Source organism: Astatotilapia calliptera, chromosome 11 (assembly GCF_900246225.1).
Source record: "Astatotilapia calliptera chromosome 11, fAstCal1.2, whole genome shotgun sequence".
NCBI lineage: Eukaryota > Metazoa > Chordata > Actinopteri > Cichliformes > Cichlidae > Astatotilapia > Astatotilapia calliptera.
Window position 1 is genome coordinate 14,228,170 of NC_039312.1, and position 26,352 is coordinate 14,254,521.

At 42.2% G+C, this 26,352-nt stretch overlaps 2 protein-coding genes across 4 annotated transcripts in view; both read right to left on the reverse strand.

Annotated features, from left to right (window-relative positions):
* Positions 1-14,408, reverse strand: part of rspo2 (R-spondin 2) — a 58,845-nt gene extending 44,437 nt beyond the window's left edge. The window contains exons 1-2 of one of the 3 annotated variants that reach the window (XM_026185330.1): positions 14,160-14,408; positions 13,276-13,562 (exon numbers count right to left, since the gene is read on the reverse strand). In XM_026185330.1, the coding sequence (XP_026041115.1) occupies positions 13,276-13,475 (200 nt within the window). In that variant the 5' untranslated portion in view covers positions 13,476-13,562; positions 14,160-14,408. Of the gene's footprint in view, positions 1-13,275; positions 13,563-13,867; positions 14,087-14,159 lie in introns of those variants that run through there. The other 2 variants (XM_026185331.1, XM_026185332.1) reach the window with 2 other exon arrangements.
* A 6,144-nt stretch (positions 14,409-20,552) lies between these two features.
* eif3ea (eukaryotic translation initiation factor 3, subunit E, a) overlaps positions 20,553-26,352 on the reverse strand; it is a 28,592-nt gene continuing 22,792 nt past the window's right edge. The window contains exons 11-13 of the mRNA XM_026184134.1: positions 22,431-22,533; positions 21,828-21,962; positions 20,553-20,712 (exon numbers count right to left, since the gene is read on the reverse strand). Of these exons, the coding sequence (XP_026039919.1) occupies positions 20,677-20,712; positions 21,828-21,962; positions 22,431-22,533 (274 nt within the window). The 3' untranslated portion in view covers positions 20,553-20,676. The remainder of the gene's footprint in view (positions 20,713-21,827; positions 21,963-22,430; positions 22,534-26,352) is intronic.

Below are 26,352 nucleotides of genomic sequence, written 5' to 3' on the forward strand. Positions count from 1 at the left end.
TGCCATTCAGTGCCTTCGTAACTTGAATTATTTCGTTCAATGGGGTATTCGTAAGTCGGGGTTCCACTGTATTGTGTAACTTAATCATGTTTTATATACAATTATTCTGCTAAGGAACTTTAAAAAAACAAAAACAAACATACAGTATGTTTTATCTTAAATGAAAAAGAATGAAAGTTTAAAGGAACAGTGAAAAGAAACATACTGGTTTCTTTTCACTGGTTTTGGACGTTAAGAAAACACACTGAATGTTAGATCCAGGAAAAGACTGCCAATTGTGAGGACTCGCATAAATCAGCCAGTTACTAAAAGCTTTGACATTTTCTGTTCGCCTCACAGAGTTTCATTATTTATTTTCTTAGGGGTAGCCAAATTTTGGGAGACGGGAGCAGGAGCAAAGAGCTGCCACCTGATGGAATCTTCATTTTCACAGAATGTGTTTGAATCAAGTCATTTATCATTAAAAAAAAAAAGAGAAAAAAACGAAAAGAACATGAACAGCTGTTGAAAAATTCTTCCTTATTAAGTGCTTAACAAGATACTACTTCACACTCGCACTTCACCCACTGAGGCCAAAAGGGAGATCTGAAGTGCTTACCGGGGTCAAAAGTGGAGAGCACCACAGGGGGCAAATGGCAAAGACCTGGTCTCGCTTTCAGTTGTGGTGCCTGACACTGAAAAAAAAGCTAAAACTCCTAAACATCAAAGCCACACTTTTCTCTCTCTGTCAAAAAAAGAAAAACTGGACTGGATCCAATATCGACTTTTTCACGGGAAAATACCGCAACCTTGTTTGTTTTCTCACTTAACTGCCTGCTGCCAGCTTTTCGACGAGAGAAATGGTCACAGCACAGGTCATTAGAAGGCTGAGACTTATATTTCTTTCACTAAAGCTGCCATTATTTTGTTAAGTTCTCTTTAACTTAATTACCAGAAAGCGCACACATACACAAAGAATCTTTAAAGAGAAGTTCATCTGAGGTACTTCTCAAGTCTGCGATGTACAGTTTTGCGTAGAGCCGCCTGCTCCTGTAGCAGGTGCCTGGGTCACATCTGGCCTCGTGTTTTCACACCACCACAAACCGGCACCTGAATGGTTGGCACTGCCCAGATTTCTTAACAGAAACCGGCTTGTGTTGGCTCTGAGAGGCCAGGACTCAGCCCGCGGGAGGACATGTTTCTTTTCTTATATTGCCTTTTGAGAGAACCTTGGAATAAATGCTTTCATAACGCATGAAGGAGGGGGGCATTTTGCTGTAGCTGAATTTTCTTTCAGCCCGAATACTGCACGTGCTCTTCAGTATTTGACTACTGCACCCAAAAAAAACAAAACAAAAAAAAGAACACAGGCTTCCAAGGTATGTGTTAGATGTTTCAATAAGATTTAAGAAGCCGATACTCGCATCCAAAACCCTCTGGGTGGTAGGAGGGTTGTCAAGTCTATCATTACATGCAATGGAGACAGATGAATGGATTGAATGGCTGTGCCCGCCTTTTACCTGCACGCCGCTGCGTTTGCTGCTACAGCTATGAGCAAATCAACTCAATAAAGATTCAGTATCTTCTTTGTTACATATATCAAATAAATGTTGAGGTGAGATCATTTATTTTTCTTATTCTATTTCACTAAGGCTTTCACCCTTTGAATACAAATGTGTGCACTCATCGTCATTGCTGATGCTAAGCAGCCCCATGCTGTCCATTACACTTCACTAGTGTTCATTACCGCACCAAGGCGGTACCATCTCTGAAGCCATTAGCTGGTAAACATATAAACTACACATGACCCTTGTCCACAGATACCTATTAGTTATGACTCCTGCTGGTGACAGCTGTTTACACAGCTAAGGCCGCATGCTCCTGAGCCCTGGCACTACTCCAAATCAAATAATATCCAGTTAAGGAGAAGTCAGCCAAGATGTAACACAAGTGCATAACTAGAAGGGGGTGGGGGGAGGGTGAAGGAATTTGACAAATGTTAATGGACCTCTTTCTTTCTTTTTTTTTTTGTTCTTTTGAAGCTTATACTTCTCTGTCTAGCATTTGTCTCTACCACAGTCATGTCTCATTGTCTGCATCCTAAAACAAGATTAGTGAGAAACCCTAATGGAGAAAGAAAAGTCAAAGGCAGTCACCACAATTGATGTGCTGTTTGACAAGGCGCAACATAAAAATGCGCTGCATTAAAATCATAACAGCTTAAAAATTTTCTCCCGCAATTAGACTTTCACTCGTGTGTGTGCGTGTGCATTTGTGTCCAAAGCCCATGTGGCATGCAGCCAGAGGAAAAAACAACAACAAGACAAACAGCGACAAAAATGTCCCCGACCACAAAATACAACGCTGCATACAATACAACAAAATGAACTGTATTACAGTGAACACAGCTGTGCCCATTCTGTGAAACAAATGGGACTGCATCTCATTCAGTGACGGACAGCGTTACCCAAAGTGTAGATTTGACTGAGAGGGGAGGAAACTACACCTAACTTGTCGTTCTCATATTAGTTCGGGGATAATCGAGAGCGCGCTCCAACAAACTGCTTCAAAATCTCAGAGACTTCACAATTTGCTCTAGTTATTTAAAGCATCAACCTATTCTGTGAGTCCCACATGGATGCATTTTCATTTGTTAATTTGTCAGTCATTCAGCCAGGTTTTTCCTAATATTTGTAAGCAATATCTAGGCCAATCACAGGAGGACATCCGGTCCAAGTGTAGCCCACTTAGACTGTCAGAAATAAACCTTACTGCTGCAGTGCTTACAATGAAGCTGCTTTAAGCAATATCTTTTAGACTAACAATGGACTGAATTGGTATTTGATGAAACAATCCCTATTTTTAAGCAAAGCGAAGAAGTAAACAACTAGAAACTTAGTGCGTAAAATCTGCCTGGCTTAAAAAATTTACAAGGACTGACATTAGCAGCTTAAGTGTTGCATATATTCTGTAGAAGTTTGCAGAGACCCCAGCACAGTAAAAAGAACTTGCTACTCTGGTATTTGTCACACGGTCAAAAACAAATCTCAAACTGATCACTAATGATTTAACCGGACAGCTGGAAAGTCTAGATAGCAAAAGTTAGTTTTGGTACTTCGATTGTTCAATCACACCTTAAACCAGATTTGTTCTGCACGCGTGGGAAAATGCACATGCTTCCTCTTACTGCTTCAGTTTAAAATTAATTTGTTTTCTTTCTCACACTGGGTTAAAGTGTGTATGTCAATGACTTTTATTGTGAAATGCATGAAGAGGAAGAAGCCCACAACAGAGAGCATTTACAGAGAGCCTGTTGATTGCTAGTACTGGTGTTTCATGAAAAGCGGCAACTACTCGTGCTCGAAGGATAGTCAGTGAAAATGAGTGAATGAAGCTACAAGGCTAACATAATTATTTATATCTGCTTCTAGAGAAAACAGCTAAAAAATACTGTCGTTACATGACATCACACTATTACATTAGTGTAATATTTAGTGTAACTTTCTTTGTCTTTGGGCGTCATTCATAGACAGTTTAAAGGATGGATATCATCCACTGGTTTCTGAAGTCTTGTTTTAAAGCCTCAAGATTAGCATTTTCACTGTCATCGTCTTGGTTTAAAGAAATAAAAATCAGATGTGTTGAGGAGGTGCACACCTGACTGTGAAACTACTCTTTGGCATGTGAGTTGTCAATAATGAGTTGGCAGCCAATGAGCATGGATAATCCTTCTTTTTTAAACAAAGTATGACAAAGATTTGCAAATGAGACAGTTTTCTATTCAATACGTCCCAAAATGAGTGACTGAGCCCATAAACCCACCAGGAAAGTGTTTGCAGAGGTAAAGACAGAAAACGTAATTAAACTTAATTGTGACTGGAAGTCGTTTTGCAACCACAGCTATTGCCATCTTGTGGCCTTTAGATGGAATAAAAGTTTATGCTTCATTTAACCAAACCAATGTCTAGGGTTACTTTTACAGTAAAATACTAAATAAATAAATAAACAAATAAATAGTTTAATTATTGATTAAACCAATTTCATTCATTTTTATAGTTAATGAAAGTTTCTTTTTTCATTTTGTTTTCTTATTTTTCTTATTTTTTTTTCTTTTCACCAAAACAGTGTATAAGCAGAATTTTCTATGTAATTTGACATTCTTAATACAAATAAGGATCAAATTTATTCAGAAAAAATATTTTTCATAACTAGTCAAATAAAATATAAATTTTAATCCTAAAATGTTAAATGAGAGTGTAGCAATTTTATGTACATCAGTCACACAGTGTACGTGTTGGTGACTTTTATTGTGAAATTCACAGGAAGAAGCCAACTACAGATCCCATCTATAAAGAGCCCATTCATTGCTAGTATCACATGCTGCATGTTCCAAACCTGTCAATTCTGATAAAATAAGCACATATAAAAATAAAACACTGTTATTTGGGAAGGCTCGGGGGGATTTTATGTCGAAAACACATCCTTTTTCCAACAAATAACCAGCTCCCCATGGAGAGTCACACCTGCGGCACCAAAGAAACTCATTGAGCGAAAACTTTAAAAAAAGCCAACACAGATGTTTTGTTTTTCCAAGCTCAAGGTTGGGAATGAGCTCAGATACTGAGCGTACATACTTACAGTTTGACAGCTAGGATGCTAGCCGTTTAGCGAGGAGTTTAAAGACACACAGAGGTGCTCTGTTATCTCGGATATAATCTCACAGCTCATCAAGCTGAGTGACAAGTATTGGGGTGTGAGACTGAATAAATCTGACAGGAGAAGAAGTACACTTCACTGCCTTGAGGCTAATGTTGCTGTTACTATAGCTTCCATTACAAGATTGACCTACAATCTTGTTGCTTTGCTCTGATAAGAGACAGACCAGATCTTATCCAATCCTTCCTCTATCGTGCACTCTCTGTTCCCATCACTCCTTTTTGCTCCTTCTACCCCGACCTCATAAGTCTACAGGGTATGACCCTCTAAGACCTTTTTAAATCCGACACGCAGGCTACGTTGCTGTTGGTCTGTTTCCTCCTCCTCGTCCTCTGCCTTCCTTTCTCTCCACAGAGGGAGTCAAAGAGACAATGAGCTAAGCATCAAGGCCCAGTAATGACTCCCAGCCCTGTTTCTGATTAAAAACACACCGGGTGCTTCTGCACTCCACAGGCAGCTATGAGGCCTTCCTCTCCTCACACCATGAGGCTTGAGAGTTAGATGACAGAAGCACAGGCCAGCCTCAACACAGCTCCATGGCCAGGAAAACAAAACCAAAAAATAAAATAAAAAATCCGGTCTAAGCATGACACGTTGTATCATTCAAAGCTCTTGTCTCAACTAGTCCAAGCCTAATTCCACAGGCAAGTCCTTATTTAGTCTGAGGGTGCCCAATTACCAACATTAACCTCAACCTCAGCCAAAACCATAACAAAGCCATAACAGAGGGTGCTTACAGTCCCCGCCAACGATGCATCAAGGGTGGGGGTAAAATATCTTGTCACGGTTATATGTAATTGAAAGTGCGTTGGTTTTGTCTTTCACACAGTATACAATGATACTGGCAAACCAAGATAGCAAGAAAAGCGGATTTTGTTGAGCGTTCTTCAATAAAGCACCTCAGTGCCACTCCATAGATGGCTGTACCGCACCACGCACTCAGCAGGCGGCAGTGGGGACTTCCCTACCTTTACCTCTCCGTGTCCATACTCAGGCCACCAAATTACAGACGTGCCGCAGAGAGACGCTTTATTGCATCTGACCAGCTCACTTCCTCTCCATACCAAAGGCATTACATGCTGAGCTTTATTTTGATGTGGCATGTAAGCATAATTAGAGGTCCCATAAAAGAAGGGAGGGGGGGAGAAAAAAAAAGGAGTCTTGTCCATCTGTCGAGTGTTAAGGGGTGGGCTGGGCACGGGGGTAGCAATCAGAGAGCCCCATGCCTCCTTCTTGTTAGAGCCATTCTAACAGGCATTGAAGCAGACCTTAGCACCAAACTCGAGTCAGTGTGTGTGTGTTTGTTTCTGTACATGCTGGTGTATTTTCTCAAGGGGCCTCCTTGAGTTTCAGATTTCCGGGCTTTGCAGATCAATGCAAAGTAGGTACTAGTCAACACGCACACAAAGGATCATATCAATATGGTAAACAAGAGCACATACTGAGTGTGGCTTTTTCTAGAAACACTATACATTAGCCTTCCTTCCAAAGGCTCTTGGGCCCTAAATGATCCACTAAACATTTAGAGCCAGCCGGCTATAAAGAAATGGAATATTCATAAAATATCTTAAGGAAAATTACATGTTATGTGTTGTGAAAACACATTTTTTGCTTTCTGGTTGTCATTTTATGCTGTGTAGTGTTGACTAAGGGCACCCTAACCCTGACCATTTCACATATTGGAGTGATAAAAGCACACGATGTGATAAATGTGCTCAATATTCTATTATGTATGCTATGTACGTTTTCCAAAAGTGACGATTTCTATCGATATACTTTTGATATCTGGACGTTTAACATAAAACTTATCATCAGACTCAAGCTAGCTTAAAGCTAGCCTGAAGCTAGCCTAATTCAATGGTTCTCAAAGTGTGTGTCGCACCCAGCTGGTGGGACCCACAGTTCTGGCAGGTGGGGCGCAAGTTACCTGGCAGAAAAGTCAGGTTTAACATCGGAATCCCTTTTACTGCGGAACAAAGAAATTTGCGGCAGTTACGTTAATAATATGCGCATCCGCTGAAAAGCTGCACCCGCGTGTGTAAGTCAACAGCAGCAATAAAGAAGTGTACTGAAAAGTGCAAACATGTGGTCAGGTCTGTCGTGCATCATTTACAGAGGTGCTGAAACCCAGGATTGGAGCACAACAGACCCGGCCACATGTTCGCACTTTTCAGTACGCTTCTTTATTGCGGCTGTCGCCTTACGCACGCAGCTGAAGCGTTTCGGCTACAGCCTACATACAACAACAACAGGACCCACTTAATTCTGTTTTAAGCCGCTCAGGTGCGTCTCCCTCCCCCGCAGCCGCGCCGCAGACCACACCCCGCCACAGCTCTGCAGTCAAAAACAAGCTCACTGCAGCCACTAAGAGTGAAAAGTATTAAACTCTCACTAAATCCTTTATTTTTCATCTCTGTTCACAAGTTTCTGGATTTCTTTTTTATAAGGCTAAGACCCAACTTTATTTTTCCATGTTTGGGAATGTTGACATTCTGTTTAACTTGTTGCTTTTTTGAAGAAGTGGTGCAGACGAATGAAGCAGTCTAGTGACAAAAGTTACAGTTGTTTGTTTAAAACAAAAGTTACTGAAGGATTCATTGTGAATGAGTTGATCTTATGAATAAAGCTGCTTTTCTGTCATTGTTTTGTTTAGATGGGGCGCGAAAGTATTTCTTCCTGCCGTGTGAGGAATGATGTAAAAGTTCGAGTACCACTGGCCTAATTTCATGTAATAACTAGAAGAAGGAAAATAGGAAAATAATCAACATGTAAAGAAGGAAATGTATGTTTTTATACAAGTTTTTATACTTCTTAAAATGTGAAAGGACAGCTCAACACTCAACCTATTCCTTTTTTTCGTGGAGGTCATGAGAACATTAGGTATCACTGCTATGTGTATTATGTGAACATACAGCAGCAGTCTGTCAGCTAATAAAACAGTACATAAATATTTACACCATTTTACAATTTTATAATAATAATTACATTGTTGTAGAAACCTTAAAGAATACTGTATATACATATGTAATTGTAATAAACTAGAATAACTGCAAATAGCGAATCCAAGTGCAGTAGTTTACTGCAGTTTAACACAAACCGATGTTACAGGGAAAATATAAAATCCCACTAGTGTAAGTGTAGTTTTTACACTTTCTGTAGTGTGTTAAATTACATTGTGTTAATTAGTGAGCTTTGCGTGTGGTTTTGTTGCCTTTGGACAGAGTCAGACTGACTGTTTTCAGCGCTTACACTAAACTAAGCGAACTGGCTGCTGGCATAAGCATGATCTAACTCATGTGAATGAACACATTTCTTAAAATGTCCAGCTTTAAGCCTAATTTTAATGCTTTGTTTTGTGTAAAGCGAAAGGGGAAATGGCTCATTTTAACAATTCCCATGATTAGATTCATTGAGGAAAAAAAAAAACACAATAGATGCCTATTGTGTTCACATCATTACCTCTAAACAGCTCTTCACTGGATTCTTTTAGAGGTGTGTATTAGTAACGTGAGAGGTAAGCAGCCTGGAAATGCATTCTGGTGTAAGCTCGAGGGGCTCCATCCCCAGCTCTGGGCAGCTCTCCCACCTGGAAGGACCTTGTATGTGTTTTTTTTTTTAAATACTCTTTTTGTTTTGTTGTTTTATGTGTGGCACTTAGAAATGATTCCCAACATTAGAATCTTTTATGGCCCAATAAACTTGAGAGAATTGGACCAAATTGGCTGCTCATATTTAGAAGCTTTATAAGGAAACGTATTAAGGTGTAATTGCTGCGAAGGAACAGGCATAGGTGAGGGATGCAAAAAAAAAAAAGTCTTCACACTCTGGACAGACACTGTAGTTTTTGTCTGCTGCTGAGAGATTCCAGTCACCATGAGGAAACATGGAGTGTGTTCTAAGATTTTATATAATAGCTTTATTTTATTTCACATTTCCGAAAAAAAAAAAGAAAAAAATTTTACAGCGTGGTAACACATCGCCTAAAATTGAAAACATCTGTTTGGCATTTAGCTTTGCCAGTATATGGGATCCTCAGATGACAATAGTTGAAAGTTGGAAAGGAACATCCCCATGCGTATCCCCCTCCTAACCCTCCAACCCAGCCTCCCTATCAAAAAAAAAAAAAAAAAAAGCCAAAAAAGGTGGGGAGAGAATTTATGAAAGAGAGCCCGAATCTGGAGATGGAAGAAGTTGATAGACGAATATGAGTACATCTCCTACCTCACGATCACACGCTCATAAATAAAAAGGTTATTCAGCAAACTCAATTCATTCATTGGGATTTACTGAATTTTTCAGATGGTAAAACAGTGGAGAAAAAGCAGATCGGATCATCCTACTTTGTCGTGGAGCCCAATAAAGAATCCAGATCTGTGTCTCCCTACAGAAGAAAGTTCATGCCACTGCATGTTTTTTCCTCTTGCTGGGGGTTTTTCAGCAGTGTAGCATGGCACGAACGCACTGAGGAGCCTTTCACCGGTTTCACCTGATACCGCTGGGACTTGAAGTGGGAGCTGCACTACAGGCCGGGATCGACGTGCAGGTCAGACGAGGAGCTAGTCTTTCGACAGAGTTCGGAGGCTGGGTCAGACTAATGTGATTTATCAATATAGTGCATAAGTGAATCATTGTCCTTAATGGCCACGATAATCCCCAAGACAGACCGTGAACATGATTAGTTGAAGAAGTTGGGGTGGGTGAAGGGAGAGGATGTGTGTTGTGGACCCTTGATCATCGGTAACATGCACCTGCAGGGTGTCCATGTATCTGCCAGTACTCTTCCTCTCTCGCTCACTCTCTCTCTCAGACACACACAAACACACACACACACACACACAAAGATTTACACTTCTCGAAGCTTAGCTGACAGGGCCTGGGAGAAAAAAGACAGAGCTCTGTTCCTTGACGCTGGAGCTCGAGCTCAGGTCAAGACTCAGCCCGCTGTAATCCCTCTCAGGTGATGCTGTTCACATTCAGCCGCTTCCAGCTGATCTGCTTAAATATGCCTTCCTCATCCCCTAAAAAGCCCCCTCCTCTCTCTCCTCAGCACAACCTCCAAGGATGGTGAGTGAGAAGGACGGATCTCTGCTGAGATCAGATCCGATGGCTTTTCAGCATTTTCCGGAGACCAATCCCGTGCTTCACACGAATAAAACAAACACACTTTCAAGTGTTAGCTATGGAATAAGAAAGAAAAAAAAACAGACGAGTGAGGCTGCAGTGCTAACATCACCTGGAGTAGAGTGGCATCATGTGAGAAGGTCTTGTTAACAGACGTGCCATCAGGCTTTTTCCCTCCACACACACTTTTTTTCCAGACTAGCGAGGGTTGGTTTAAAAGCAGCTTCTTGGAGCGTTCCCTGTCATTCCCCTTAAACACTTAATCAACAGATTATATTGCGCTGAAGTGCTGTGTTCCAACATTAACACTTACACCCACAAACCTGGGACTTTGTGCAAGCTTTCAGCACACACAGGTCCACAGGCTGATGTGCAGGGCTCAGAAAAGAGAGCGCACTATGTGCAAGTAGCTAAGCTGCATCTAAAAAGAAAATCCACCAAACTTTTGCTGTATTATCAAAGTAAACCATAGAATCAGTTAAGAAGAGTCCACTACCTGAGAGTATCACGTTTTCACTCATTTTCAGTAACATCTTGTGATTTTTAGCACTAAAACCATATTCCCCCCCCCACACACACACAAACACATCCATGCTGCAAGTGTCATGCATCTCTAGCCTCGCCCCCTCCAACTCTGCATTGGTTTAATCTAATCACTTTGGTCCTTCAACAGAAAACACGCAAAAAAACAAGCATCTGGGAACCCAGTTAACACAGTTGAGTAACAGATTCCACAGCTGAATCTGATCTGAACCATGCTATGACCTGCAGGGAATTCAAATTTGGGATTTCTGGCTTGATGCACAAAGGGTTAACAGTATCACATGGCAACTTTTCACCACTCTCGACTGCCATTACCTATTCATTACCAGTTAAAACGGCTTAGGGCCCCACTGTGTATCCCTGTTCCTTCAGGCAGCGCTCCTACTCGAGCCTGATTTTATGGAGTCAGCAGGTGGCATCATTAGCCAGAGAATAAAAATGAAAAGTAATACCCTTGTGTCTAGCTATGATATCATAGCAGGGCTCATTGGCATCATTTTCCTATTTCTAGTGGGCACGATAGGGGGTAAGGAGGTGTAAATTTAATATATTCTGTCATCTGTTTTACTTCTTTTTTTTTTTTTTTTAAGTGTATATGCACAATTGCCACAGTCAAAACAAGAGGCTGGTTCATGCCATGCAGTGTGTGAGCAACACCAGACCAGCCCAGAAAACCACACAAAGATCCCAATCTTGACCGCGCGCCGGGGGTCACATGCAACGGCAGCGTTACTCCTTGACAAACCCGCCCGCCCCCATTCCCCTCATTATGATGGCATCTCCATTCCTTACACCTCGCTCAGTTATGCGGCTACGTGTGCCATAGCATATCAGTGGCAAAAAAACTCTCTTTTCTTTTGTTTATACTCATCAGTGTTTGGTAAATTAAGCAGGATGTCTTTCATTCCTCGTTACAGCAGTTTCGCCTGGGGGAGCCGAGCACGGCCAAACTGAGTTTTAAACGTGCCTGGGTCTCAACACTCCTGAAAGCTTTGGATAGCTTCCCTGTGCATGCCAGACAGGCTGTATATAAAACTGTCACAGGAACCTTGAGGGCTAGAAAAATATTCAAGCATTTCTAGGCCTATTGGACAATGATCTCTTACACATGCTTCTTTCAATATAACCGTGATAAATAAAGGAAGGAAACAAATACTGAAGACTTGGCTGACTGCCCACTGCTTGCTAGGATGGCAGTTTTGGCCCAAAGTGCTGTATATCCACCCCCCTCAATACAGACGCACACACAAACACACACGTATACTTTAAACATTACAATAAAGGCCAAACCTGTGCATATTTGCACGGGGTTAGCATGACAAGTGTAACATCCGCTCTGAGAGTGAGCGGTAACAGTGTGTAGCTTATCGTCCTCAGCCTGAAGCTGTTCTTGAGGTCAAATGTGTAAGTTAACCTTTTGATCTCGTCCCCGCTGGTTAGGCCACCCCCCAGCTCTCTTCCTTCTTTCTCTCTCCGAACTCTCCCTCACACACAAACAGACAGCAGCACAGATAAAGAGGCACCTAAAGACAAATGTGCACCGCTGGATTTGCTGCTTGACCATCCAACCCTGCAGATTACAGGCGCTCTTAAGGGCGAAACACTGCTCTTACCACATAAATGGCACTCCATATCTTGTGTGCTATCTAAAAGTTGCACGGTGCAATGAGAGAGAGAGATGCAGAGAGAAAGAGAGGGGCTGAAAAACGTGTGTGTGCCAGTACCCCGCAGTGATTGCCTGATTATTTGCAGATGGGCAGTGGAGGGCTTGCAGAGTGTGGAGGTTCCCCCTGGCACGCAGCGCATATGATTAAATATGTGATTGCCTTACAATTTACATGAACCCACCCCCCCACCACCACCACCCCCCTTTGACTTTAAATGAGTTTTTCAAGTGTCCTACCTTTAGACGTGGGTTGTTAGCGCCATGCGCAAACTGGACCACATTTCCTCTCACGGTCACCCTAAAAAGGATCTCGGCAATGTGTTATGTCACAGGTCTGAGGAGGGCTCCGCAGGGGCCACTTTCCTAATCCGGCTGGCTCCTCATTCATACAGAGTAGAGAGTGGTATTTACGAAGGTGCTGCTCCCCCCCTCCTGTCCCCGACCCCTCCTCACAGCTCCTGCGCCTCTGCAGGGTGATTGTTATGCGCTTTTCCTACCAACTGTTTAAAGTGGTTATGAGATCAATTAAAACCAGCTTAAGAGGTGGTAGGTGGGAGGGAGGGTGGAGTTGAGATGTGGCATCCATAAGTGTGAGGACGGGGATTCCGTATCTGTCCACTGAATAAGTCACCTCCTGCTCGCTACAGACCCAAAGCGCTATTTATTTATGTAGCGCTTTACGATTTATGTAGCGCTTTACGTGCCTCCAACACACTGCACCTTTTCTGGTACCAGAACATCCACAGATAGCCTGAATTAACGCTAATCCAGTTCGCTCTTTGTCATTTTGGATGCGCGTGGCCCATTTTGCGCACATTTTACGCACCAGTTACCGGCTCTGAAATCATTAAACAATGTGGAAAATCTTATTTTAGAGAGGTCAGTAGGTTACATGAGATGCTGTAAGAATGAGCTGTAGCTCAAACAACTATTCATTTTTTCTCCTTTTTGCATGGATTTCTGGAATGTTCTGGTTTGGATCGACGGCACTAAGTTACGTGCGTTGAAAACAAAATTCAGATTTAATTTCATTTTCTAAAAGAAAAACAACAACAACAAAACCCAACAACTTTCCGCCCGCGTTTAGTGCGCACAAAACAGGGGCTACAAGTAGGAGCGAAGAGGACTTTTTACAGAGTGTGTGAACAACCTTGTTTAGGCTAGTTACCTCCCCGGACACACACAAACTCTTTGCGAACCCTTAAAAGTGATGCTCCTGTAATACTGGAAGGTTTTAATCTTCTAGTTACCTCTTTTGTTTCTCCTCCAGCGGTGCGACGGCGCCTGACAGTTGCTGTACTCCATACAGTTCAATATGATCAGGGCAAATGAGAAGAGTCGAAACTGCATCTGGACGGCGGTGTGTAGCTCGGACTCCAGTTAAAATCTCGAAATCTGTGAAACGTCCTCCTCCACGTTTCTTTAGCTGGTCATCGGATGTGTCAAACATAAGACGAGATGTGACATCGTATCAAGTCGCCGACTGGGATCATTTTATGGAGCGCGCTGATCCTCACTGAGTAAAAGTGTCCGTGCGCTGAGGGGGAGAATGACAAAGGAGGTTACTGTGATAACAGTGTAACGAAATCAACACCTTCCCTAAACACTGATGCGTGGGGATGATAGAGGAGTGCACTGAAGCCCCCCCCCCAAAAAAACAAAAAAGCAGAGAAGCTTCTGTGTGTTAATGTGTCGGAACAATCGCAAATGTAAAGCTCAAAGGGCACCCCTCTCTAAAAATAAAAATAAAAATAAAGGCAACTGTGCGTAGTGGTCGCCAAAAAATAAAAATAATAATAATAAATAATAATAACGCTCCGTGAGTAACGTGATGTTGTGTACCTTTCACAAGATTAAGTGCAATTCCGCTCCGGTTCCACTTTCAGCTTCCCACCTCTGAGTGCAAGTGCGAATGGGGAACGTGCAGCATCCCTCTGTGTGTGTGTGTGTGTGTGTGTGTGTGTGAGTGAGAGAGAGAAACTTGTGTCTCCAGAAGAGAACAGAGGTCCGAGGAGGAGGAAAAAGGTGGTAGCGGTAAAGAAGGGGAGGTGGTGGAGGAGAAAGAGGAGGAGGGGGTCCTTTCCTCCTCTCTGTAAAGAAAGGGGAAAAATTGGGGTGCTTAGATTCCGTTTACCTGCGTTTCCTCTCTCAGGCTCGTCCACTTGGCTTCCAGCAGAAACACATGTGTTGCTTGTTTGAGAGCGTAAAACGAGAGCCGGTGAAGTGAGTCTGCGTTTTGCGCGCTGCTCAGACTGAGCGGTGACTTGGAACTCCCGATCGGTCCTGATGCTCGCTGCTGCCTTTTGCCAGATATAAGCGCCGTGTCGCTGTCACGTGTGGAGACTCTTCGCGTTGTGTGTTGCTCCTTATTTCAGATGTTCGAGATGACATTTCTTGTATTCCCCCCACCCTCCCTCCTCTCCCCTCCTTCCCCTAGCCCCCTAGCGCAAACTCGGCCACACTGGCCGATCCGAGGCTGCCTCTGGGTCCTAGTGAGCATTAAGAAAAAAGCTGGATCGTCATTCAAGAAGAAAAGAAAAAAGTTGATGTATTCGTTTCTGGATAATGGGATTGCAGTCCGTATACAATGGACTTTTTTTCTGCCAAACGACAAGATTATTTAGGACCCAAATCATCATCCAAACACGCCCCTTTGCCCTTCGGCAGAAGTTTCAAATCAAAGTTTTTGACTCCTCTCAACTGGAGATGTAATTGTTGCACAGCCAGTCTATCTCGGTTGAGCTTTATTCCACTGACGATGGCCCTATTTAATAATTAGAGGTTCACCCCACGAAAAAGAAAAATTATCTGCATAATTTATGGTAATAGCATGGGTAAAGTCAACCATACGGTCACGCCTATTTTACTCCAACCCCCACCCCCTCTCTGAAATTAATGCTAATCGTCGGAGAGGCTGTAATTGTGGAACTTGGATCAATCATTCAATCGTTTCTGGGAGTTTTTCCGCTTTTCCCCTCATGCCGGGCCTTCCAGGGTGACCCACGTGACCCCAAAGAAAGGACATATCCAAGTCGGTGAGCCTTCTCCTTCAGTCAGGAGCGTCTCACCTCGTGGGGAAAAGCTGGAGCTCGTCCACTACCCCCCCTCCCCCGACATTCAGACTGCCGGCTGACCTGCAGATGAGTGATTACAAAGGGCAATGAACGTATTAAAGTTGGTGACGGAGGGCTTCAGGTAAAACAGCCACACACATAAACGTGGCCGTGTGCAGAATACCATTTTCTCCTGATGTTTTCTGACCCAGTGGAATCCAAGTTGTAAATGCTCTACCCCCTTCAGCCACTAGGTGTGGCACTTAATCTTTTATTTATTTCAGGAAATTATTTTCATGTGAGAGCAGCTCCGTTGTCCACGTCAGTGATCCTACAAGTGGGAGGTCAAGAAAAAGGAAAAAAACAACAAAACAGGGCAGATATATTTCTTACACTTCAACCAGCAGAGGAGCCAGGTAGTTTAAAAAAAAAAAAAAAAAAAGGAACACATTACTACTCAAAAACCCGGTAGTACAAGGCATGATTTGGTCACTAGAACCGAAAAAATGTGAGTGAGGGAAACCCTATGTTTAAAAAATAAATCCTGAAACTTATGGTGACCTTTGTCCTCACTTTGTTTATTTATTTATCCAGACATTGTGGTCAGGAGGCCTGTTAGCCACAGGCAGAGCTGCTGGTTTGGATTTGTCTCTAAAACAACATCTAAGAGTGCACGGTTAAGGTGAATGTGATAATTTAGGCCTCCGGCACTTTTATTTTCATGATGTGTCATGGAGAAGGGGGTCGGTAAACCAATCACTTTATTCTCTCCATCCCTCCCCTCCCGCTCCTTGCAGTGCACAGAAGTGGGGATGAGGGGGGGTGACGTCAGCATTTGGATGGTCTGGCTTAGAGCCCTCAGTGCCATAACAGCAATGAGGGGAGCTGCTGTTCACTCTGCTAATCAGAGATCCAGGCTAGATGGTCTCCATCGTGGGTTTTTTGTCACAGTTTATTTAGTTAGAAAAGGAAAAAAAAAAAAAAAGCCACTCCACAGTGGTCATCTACAAATCGGAATATCCAAAATGTCCAGGGCAGGATGAGAGTGAGGCAAACTGAGAAAGTTCAATCTGTTTTTAGCAACTTTCCATGTTTGTGGCTCCAAATGGAAAGAGGGAAACTTCAATATCCCAAAATAATCCAACATGACATTCACAAACAGAGCTGAAACATTACAGTCCACTTGTGCAAACAGTTTTAGAATCACCATAAATCTAGAAAACAAAACCGTCTCCCCTCAGGGTTCACTTTAGGAGCTCTTCCATTAGATTTAACTGAAAACGTGAAATAATCTAAACAACTACAGTTCACCTGCTGGTGAAGATCGATGAAGTTTTGGAACAGCTGATAAACCTGACCTCTAAGGGAGACTGCGTTGAATAACATGATCCTATGTATGACAATGTGCCCACGTCTGATCAGACTTGTTTTGCATGTGTTTTATCTAGGGACGGATTGGTTTGTCATTAATCTTTTGTGTCCGTTTCTGTGGTGTTTCGAATTCCAGTTCCTTTTTTTAAATGAATAAACCCAAGCTCATTCAAAAACAATAATGAAGGGCTGAAATGCTTCAAAAGTGGGGGTTTTTCTGCAATGAAGACATTACATTTCCCTTTAATAAAATGGAAACAGACCAAAAATCCTTTTTTGAAAATCCCCCTGGCATCAGCTGTTGATTATCAACAGTCCTGTTAAAAATTAAGTGCATCCCTACTGTTTCCATAGGAAATGTGAGGGTTAGTAGCAGCCAGGTGCAAATAATCAGCTGCACCTAATTAACTGATCATCAGTTATAAAAGACGTTGTTGTGGCAGTTTGCCGGTCTGGTTTATTCTGTTGTGTTAATACAATGCCACAATCTTCACAGTAACGTCACCCAAAGGTGAGACTGTGCAGTGCTCATAGAAACATGTTAAATCTTACAATTCATGACACTACAATGGGAAAAAGACTGAACAAGTATGGCTTGTTTGCAAGGGTTGCAGGGAAAACCTCTTCTTTGTAAAAAGAACATGGCAGCATGACTTAGATTTTCAGATTTGCATGTGTTTGGAAAAAACTAAAAAAACTAAACAACCCCTCCAGCATATCAGCACATATACCTCATACCAACTGTCAAGCACAGTGGTGGAGGGGTGATGATTTGGGCTTGTTTTGCAGCCACAGGACCTGGACAGCCTGCAGTCATTGAATCAACGATACTAAATAGTGTCGTGAAGTAGACAATAATCCCGAGCACAGGAGAAAATCTACAACAGAACGACTGCAAGAGGGAAAAAAAAAAAAAAAAAATCAAGGTGTTGCAATGGTCCAGTCAAAGTCCAGATGTCAACCTCAACGAAATCCTGTGGGGTGAGCCTGTGGCTCTGTATAAACAAATACCCACCGACCTCAATGAACTAAAGCAACACTGGAAAGAAGAGTGGGCCAAAATTCCTCCACCATGATATGAGAGAGCGATAAAGTCAGACAAAAATAATTAGTTCAAGTTATTCCTGCTAAAGGTGGTTCATGAGATTTTGTTTGTCTGCACGTACACATACATTAATACACACACACACACACACACACACACCTACCTATCTATATATACAGACATGCAGACCCTTTCCAAAAAATTAGAATATCATGGAAAAGTTTATTTCCATACTTCCATTCAAAACATTAAATTTTCATTGATTATAGATTCATGACCCACAACTTAAATGATTTCAAGTACGTAGTTTTTTTATTGGTACATAATTTGGGCTTCCAGCTCATAAAACCCACAAAAACAGGAATTCAAAAAATTAGAAGCAAATTTTACAGGGCATGAATGTTTTAACAGTGTCACACACAAACTCATCTACTAAACTAAAAGCACCTGCACAGGTTTTCCCAGGTGTCATTAAATTGCTTCAGTTTATTTCAATTGTGTCAGTTAGGTTCAATATAGTGAAGACTGCAGACTTGACAACTGGCCAGAAGAGCATCACTGATACCCTCCATAGGATGGGTAAGCTACAAAAGTTCATAGCTAAGGAGGCTGGCTGTTCACAGAGTGCTGTGTCTGAGCATATCAATGGAAAGTCTAGTGGAAAAGCAAAATGTGGCAGAAGATGCACCAGCAGAAGAGATGACAGTGGCCTTCGGCAGATTATCAAACAGAAGATTTAAGAATATGGCAGAGATCCAGCTTCAAAATCCACCACATTCAGATGCATCCAGGATATGGGCTATAACTGTCGGGTTCCTCGGGTCAAACCACTTCTGAGCCCGAGCCAACGTCGGAAGCGACTCAACTGGGCCAAGGAGGAGGACTGGACTGTTGGCCAGTGGTCCATGGTCCTCTTTTCCGATGAAAGTACAGTGTGCCTTTCATTTGGGAATCAAGGTCCAAGGGTTTGGAGGAAGACGGGTGAGGAACAGAACCCAAGCTGCTTGAGGTCCAGTGTGAAATATCCACAGTCAGTCATGATTTAGGGTGCAAAGTCCGGTGCAGGTGTTGGTAAACTCTTTTTTAAATCCAAGGTCACTGCAGCAGTCTACCAGGATGTTTTAGAAAACTTCACAATTCCTTCTGCTGAGGATCTGTACAGAGATGGAGATTTCATCTTCCAGCAGGACCTGGCCCCTGCCCATACCACCACAAGCTCCAAAACCTGGTTTGATGGCCATGCCATCACAGTCCTTCACTGGCCAGCCGGACCGAAACCCCATTGAGAATCTATGGGATATTATCAGGAGGAAAATGAAGTCCACCAGACCCAAAAACCTTTAGAGCTGACAGCAAGCATCAAGGAAATCTGGGCTTCCACGACTCCCAGGCAATGCCACGCCGCATCGAGGTAGTGATTAAGGCAAAGGGATTCCCAACCAAGTATTGAAGATTGACATATCATTTTGAAAGTACGCCATTTTTAATTGACTTGATGTGATCCTTTTTTTTTTTTTTTTTTTTTTTTAAATGCAAAAACTGAGAAGTAAATGCTAATGTCTTCATGGTATTCTAATCTTTTGAATTCCGGTTTTTGTGGGTTTTATGAGCTGGAAGCCCAAATTATGTACAGATAAACAACTAAGTACTTGAAGTCATTTAAGCTGTGGGCCGTGAATCTATAATCAATGAAAATTTAACGTTTTGAATGGAATTATGGAAATAAACTTTTCCATGATATTCTAATTTTTTGGAAAGGGTCTGTATACATACACACACATACATATAGTTCAGTAGTCTTCACTTTACATGTTGGTGAATTTAAATGTGGCTTTAATAGGCAGCTTTTTTTTTTTATTTATTTACCTTTTCATTTATTCTGTTTGTAACTGTGATAATCATTTCCAACCAAAGAAGATAAATCTACATTTTAGCAGATGTGTTTGTGTCTAAAACTTGAAGTATTTTTTAAATTCTGCTAGTTTTTTTTTGTGTTTGTCTTGATGAGAACCATTTCAAAAGAAACAATTCAATCATAGTTAAATTCTGATATCACACCTTTTCCAGCAAAGCCCAGAAGGGATCTCAGTTAAAAATAGAACCGATTGTGAAACCCTGCTCCGATACCTATGTTTACAAAGCACGCTGAATAAATAAAATGGGACATGCTGTGTACTTTGAACAAACCCACTTAAAAAAAAAAAAGAACAAAAAAAGAAAAAACAGGTTTTCATATTTCACCTCTAAATGTACACAGTGCACTTGTGTTTGTCAACCGAGCTGGTCTGTGACGCATTATGAAAGAAAATAAAAAGAGGGAAAGCGCCTATTATCGGTCTGTCCTGCTGCTTCTTGGACAGGACAGTGTCACTCAAAAGGAGCACGTTTACGGGTGAAGCACACATACGGGTGATCAAACACTCGCTGCACTTTCTGGAAAGTGCAGGTGTATTTTTTTTTCTTTTTAAACATAGAATTCCTTGTTTAGCAGTTCAGTTGCATGTAGGAAGAAAATTAAAGGCACATGAAGGATCGACACCCTGTTTGTGAGCAATAAAGAGGGAGTTAGGGAGAGTCAAAGGACTTGAGTTATGAGAAGGTCGAAAGCAGAGAAAAGTGGGGGTGGGGTGGGACATTAAAAAGATTGTGTCCGTCTGGCTAATGGTTCTTTATGGCTCCCTCATGTCCTCAGATGGACAGGATGACTGGCACACAGTATGACCACTGGTAACTGCACATCACCTCCACTGCCCCCCCCCCCCCCCCTCTTTCCTTCAGCTGACATCCCACTCAGGGAGGCTGCCTGCCACAGTGAAGTGAACCACTAAAAACACCATAAAACCAACAGACTAAACAGCCATTCATCATTACACACGCACTAGTCTTAACTGTCCCACTCGGTGACTCAATGCGAACATTAAAACTTCATCAAGTATTACCGGAGCAAAAAAAAAAAAAAAAAACAAGGAAAGAGAGAGAGAAAAAAAACAAAGTTCTGACCACTCAAACCTCAAGTGCAGAATGTAATGTCCAGAAATAAGACAATCATGGGTGAAAATGGTTTTGTTGGTCACTTTTATTGAATTGGTGATGACTTGAACCAAGTGCAAAACAGTAATCTGCTCTTTGAGGGACAAGTGTGGGGGGAAAAAGATGCAACACCACAGGGCACGGGTGATCCATCAAAATCCGCTTTCCTGACCTGCCCAGCTCGGTGTCTGCAAGAGAAGCGTGAAGAAAACATCACATTTAGACCATTTGCACATCACTGTGAGCGATCAAAACAAATCTTTCTTGTTGACTGTGGGAAATGTAAAAAAAGTAACATACATGTGCAAGCAGTTATATGATGACGTTTTCCCCTTGTCGGGTGTGTGTAATGTGTGTGTTCTGTTGGTGAGTGCTGGGTGGCTGTGAGAGCTGACAGGGACCCTAAGCAGCTGGCCCACATGGTAGGGCTGTAAATGTTCCCTATATGCAAGTAATTTGTAGCCTTAAGGACAGCAGGATGCAATCGTGCTCTGTGAGTTGTTTGCAACCTCTCTTTTTTGGTCTAATTACAAAAACTCCTTAATTGGGAGGGGGGGGGGTGCTTTTTTTATAGGATAACTTTAGGGTTGCACTCCCGCTGCAGACATTCAAACAATAGGGAGGAGGCTAATTGAGCACATCAAAAAGATACTCAAGAGGCGCACGGTTATCATGAATGCTGTAACTGCCTGGTCTCGGTCGTGTCGGGCTGCCCGTCAATCCGCTCTGACAGATGTCAACTTTTCAGGGAGTTCGGAGCATCATTTTAGCATTGCGCGTAGTTGCAATGTTTGAACTGCCTACATAGCGCCATAACGTGCAAGGTCAACATCAAAAACAGACTTAAAGGGGATGACTGGACCCCGAGCCAGACATCTGTAACAGGTCCTAAGTGCAGAAAACTCCAGACTTTGACTAATGTTCACCAAGGCCAGAGTGAGGGTCCACCTTATTTACGCTGCTGAGCTGAGTCACTGAGCTCGGGCCTCGTTTTATGGTTGTTTGGAATCTACCTTGTCATTAGGCCTTTGAAGAGCAATGGAGGGATGAAAGCATTAGCTCTGTTAAACTTGCTCTTACTGGCTTTATTCCGTGTAAAGAGAGCTTTTGTTGACGGTTGTTCATCAACATTCTTGAGCCTTGTTCTTCTGAGCTGATCATTTGAGGTGCTTTGAACTACCCTGAGTGCACGCTGACCTTCAGTCTGATCAGTTAAGTGAGTTTTGCTTCCCCTACAGCGACGAGCAGGGAGTGGAGATTTGTGTGAATTTTTATTTTAATGTACACTTTGTGCATTACTCACCTCGTTTCTGCTGCTCTGGGCCTGCTTTTTCTCAATGTTCATGGCCAGCATTTGGCTGCGGAACGAGAGGCTCTTAGTCTTCTCAATCACCTGCTGGTAAGGCGATATGGCGTTGTTCCCCATGACCACATGGCCCTAGAAGAATGGATAATAGCCTCACAATAATGCCAATAACTTTTAGTCTCACAGGCATGCTATTGTACAATGACCAACCAGAAGTATCACATAGGTCCTATTCGTTTCTACTGTAGGCACATCTAGATAATTCTATGTCATTCTGGTAGACTAAGCTATGATTTACTGATTACAGAGAACTGTTGCGATGGGTATGCCATAACATGTAGGATCAACATAGAGCCTCATAAGAGGATATGTAACAAGGCTCAGATACTGCGGTTACAATGTCCTTATAGCTACCCTTCCATTTTAAAAAAAATAATAAAATTTTAAAAATGAGGATAGCGTTGGGCTCCTTTTCCCTCCTGAGGTTACACAGAAGTGGTTCTGAAACAGCCCCCAATTTGCTGAGATTTGTTTTAAAGGATTTGATTCATTACTTAAGCACAGAGCTGACTGATTGAGGAAGAAGACAGAGGGTCTCACCAGTTTGGAGTCTATCTTGGCATCCAGCCTGGCGTTGCGGATGAGGTTGACGATCCATCTCTCGGCTTCCTCGGGAGTCATGTTCAGTTTGTCTGCCAGCATGCTGTTGAGGAAAAGGAGACAGTGAGCTCTAACCTGGTTCGGTTGAAATAATTCAAAGTAACATTGATATTAAATGTTCTAGAGACATTAAAGAGTTCCCAGAGGATGTGTCTTTGGTCAGCAATCAAGTTAGAATTTTAATTTGACCAATACTTTTAGCCAATGACAGGATATCGGCAAAAATCAGCTGTTCTTGTACATTAGTGTACGTGTGTGGAATAGCACGTTCAATACCAATGTATGTAGATCGAACTGTCACGACTTCTGCATGAGTCTCAATTGTTGTAGCTTGAAGCACTATACTGAGCCACCAACAGTCTAGCAAAGTCTAAAAAACAGCTGATAAAATCTCACACTTTAAGAGGGATTTTAATATAAAGTCACGTGAAAAAGAACATTTTCACAGAATTCCAAGCAGACTTATATAGCAGTAAGTACACATTTACTGCTTCCATAGGAATTAAGAGGGTGCCAGGTGCTTCCGATCAAATACACTTGATTCAGCAAGTGTGAGCACCTCTATAAAAACAGAAGAAGAACACACGAGACTTCTGGAACAACATGCTTTGGACAGACGAGATCAAAGTGGAGATGTTCGTCCACACAGCTTGCACAGTGGCACCTTTAGCAAAAACCAAACACAGCATATCAGCACCAAGACCTCATGCCAACTGTCAAGCACAGTTGTGGAGCAGTGATGATTTGGGCTGATTTTCGGAGTCATGGGACTCATGGAGTTGAACATCAACAGTACAAAAGTATTGTAGAGTCAAATGTGAGGCCATCTGTCCAACAGCTAAAGCTTGGTCTGTATGGGGCCATGCAGCAAAAGAACGATTTCCTGCACTGCAGCAAATCTACAACAGAATGGCTGAAAAAGAAAAGAATCAAGGCGCTGCAATCGCCGAGTCAAAGTCCAGATCTCAACCTGATTGAAATGAGAGGACTTTAAGAGAGATGTGCATAAATGATTCCCCACAAAACTCAATGAAATGACGCAACGCTGTATAGAAGAGCAGGCCAAGACTACTATGCCAGAGACACAGACAATTTCATACAGAAAAGTGTTACTTCAAGTTACTTACACTAGGTGGTGAGTCTAATCTACTAAATCATGGAGCTATACTTAATTTTTGAAAACTGCCATTTTCAAATAAAATAAATAAAATACCCCAACTGAATTTTACTGTTAATTCTCAGGTAACATTTAGCTTCTGGAAACCCTGACTTCAATTAAATGTAGCTGCTGTGTGTGCTGATTCATGCATGAAATATGTTCTAGCACCCAGTAAATCGTATTTAATGCTACTCTATGTTATGACCGATGTTGCACATTAGGTCCCAAATGACTGGTTATTATTTCCATTTGACAAAGTTTATAAATGGCCAACACATTGCACTTCAGGCAAAAAATATATATAACACACCCAAACACTTCTAATGGTCCCCTGCTAATGGGAGCTTGATTTACAGACTTGTATGAACAACTCAATTTGAAGAATGGGTACTACCCCATGTTGTGAACCTCTGTAATTATTTAACTCTTTCTCTTTTTTGTCCAGGAAACACTCTTTGTCCAGGAAACACTCTTTGTCCACCTGGCTGCTAAAGCTCATCAGACAACTCCAAACAGCAAATGTCCCCTGAAGTAAAAGCCAGGTAGGAGACCGGGCTGCTCTTTGATAGAGCTGGATGTAGATGTGTCACAGTATAAGGAGGGGGTTATGAGGGTGGCTGGCATTCTTTGATCCAAAGCTTTCCCCATTGCAGCTGGCTTCCCTTGTGGCTTTCAAAATAACTAGACCCCCTCGATATCCCCTTCCCCCTACATTTCCTGCCTCTTTCCTCTTGTCTGACCCTCACCACCCTCCACGCCTACCACATTTCATATCAGGGCCCCAATAAATATTCCCGGCCGCTTTGAGCACTACTCAGAATGACTACAGCAACTCTCATCTCAAAACCATGAAACCAGCCCCTCCCTTGAGAAGCACAAATCCTGCTGGCACAAATGCGTGAAATCGGTATTCCTGCAAAAAAAAACAAAACAAAAAAAAGCAATAGCACAGGTTAAAAAGGCCTGTATTAAACAACTGACTTTGTTAATGATCGCTTCCTGGTCAATTAACCCCATTTCGCGAGACCCCTTCAATATAAGTAAGAATCTGCCCAGACAACACCACTTTTCACTCCATGCCTCAGCAAACAAATTCAACCACTAGTACAGATTTCAACTGTCTCTCAGAGGCTTATTTAAGACATTCTTTTAGTGGGAAGTAATCTTATTTTGGATTTGTGATATGTCTGTCTTACCTCAAGGCTTAAAAACTTTAAAAAAAAGACTACCACTTTCTAACCCATGAATGTTGGTCAAATGGTGGCAAAACCACATAAAGAAGGGAAGTGAAATGATGTCAGTGTCTGGATGAGGCATTAAAAGCATAAACAACAAATAAAAGGCATTACCTCAGCATAATGAGAAAAATAGGGTTTGGTCTCCAAGTGACAGTGCACATCTCTCAACACTTACACCACAAGTGAAGTGATTGAGAAGGTGGATAACAGGACAGAAAAAAAGGCAGTTGCGAGGAGTTCCCAGCAGCCCAGAGGAGGGGAAAGGATATGAGGAGACTGATGAAGCTGTCACTCATAACAACAAACCTTGTAACATTAGCTCTGCCGGACAGCTGATTACACTTCAGCTCATCAAACCTGTGGAAAATGATCCATGACAGCAACATTGCTCTGATGGATCATTGTCTGAAACGTCACAAGTTTGTGTGTAGGCTGTCTAAAGACCCAAGTTTAGGTTTGATGGTTAACACATGTCGGTGATCGCACTGACACCATTTCACATCAGCAAGTGTTAATTTAAAGTAAATGATGCGCTGATGAGTAGCTGCAGCTCACACTGTCAACTCGGAAATTCAGGATTTCGATTTCATGCTCTGTGAGGCAATGTGTTGCAGGATCTTGAAGACAGTCCTTAATAACTCTGTATGTGGGATCATTAACGTGGTACAGGATGACTTATTCAGTAACATCAGGCAGGCAGACTGGAATATAAGGGGTACAACTGTAGGCATCAAAAGCACCTAAAACCTTTGAAGGGTACTATACATCGCACTCTATCAAGCTGACTGATATTAGTAACAATTCTTCAACTATTTATTTAACAATTAATCTAACGCAAATTCAAAAGTAAATTTGAAACTGGTTCTAATTTCACTCCAGTGAAGGTGATTGCTGCGCAGGAATAATGTGGGTGTTTTGTTTGACAATTCAGGAAAGTCGGGACGCATGTCAGTCAGGTCCAGGTCAGATATGGTGATCAAAACAAACATGATCTGGTTTCCTCGCTGGGGACTTGAGCTAATCCTTAACCCTTCTCGCTGTTGTCTTTGCAGTATAACACAGGAACACAAAGTGCCCCAAAAGGCCCAAGGCCTTGGCCTGTACGAGTCAAAGCCCTCTAATCTAATTTATAAAATAAAGTCTGGCAATGTTTTGCTCCCAGGAAGCACATTTGTATATCAGAGCAGGGTAACTTTATCTTATGTTCTAGTGACAGTGTTCTTCAACAGCTAGCCTTACTTATATCTCAGAGAGAAGGAAGATCAGAGGGAAGGGGAAAAAAGACAGAAAAGGACAGATGTGGGAGCATGCAGTGCGCAGGTCAGAGTTAACAACCCACACTATTGACATCTTTTGGCCTTAAAGCTGAACAGGCAGCTTCCACGCCTGGTTTTATTTTACACAACCATGATCCTGTTCCTTTGGGGAGAAGGATCACTTTCATTTCGACCCCTTACTCGCTCTG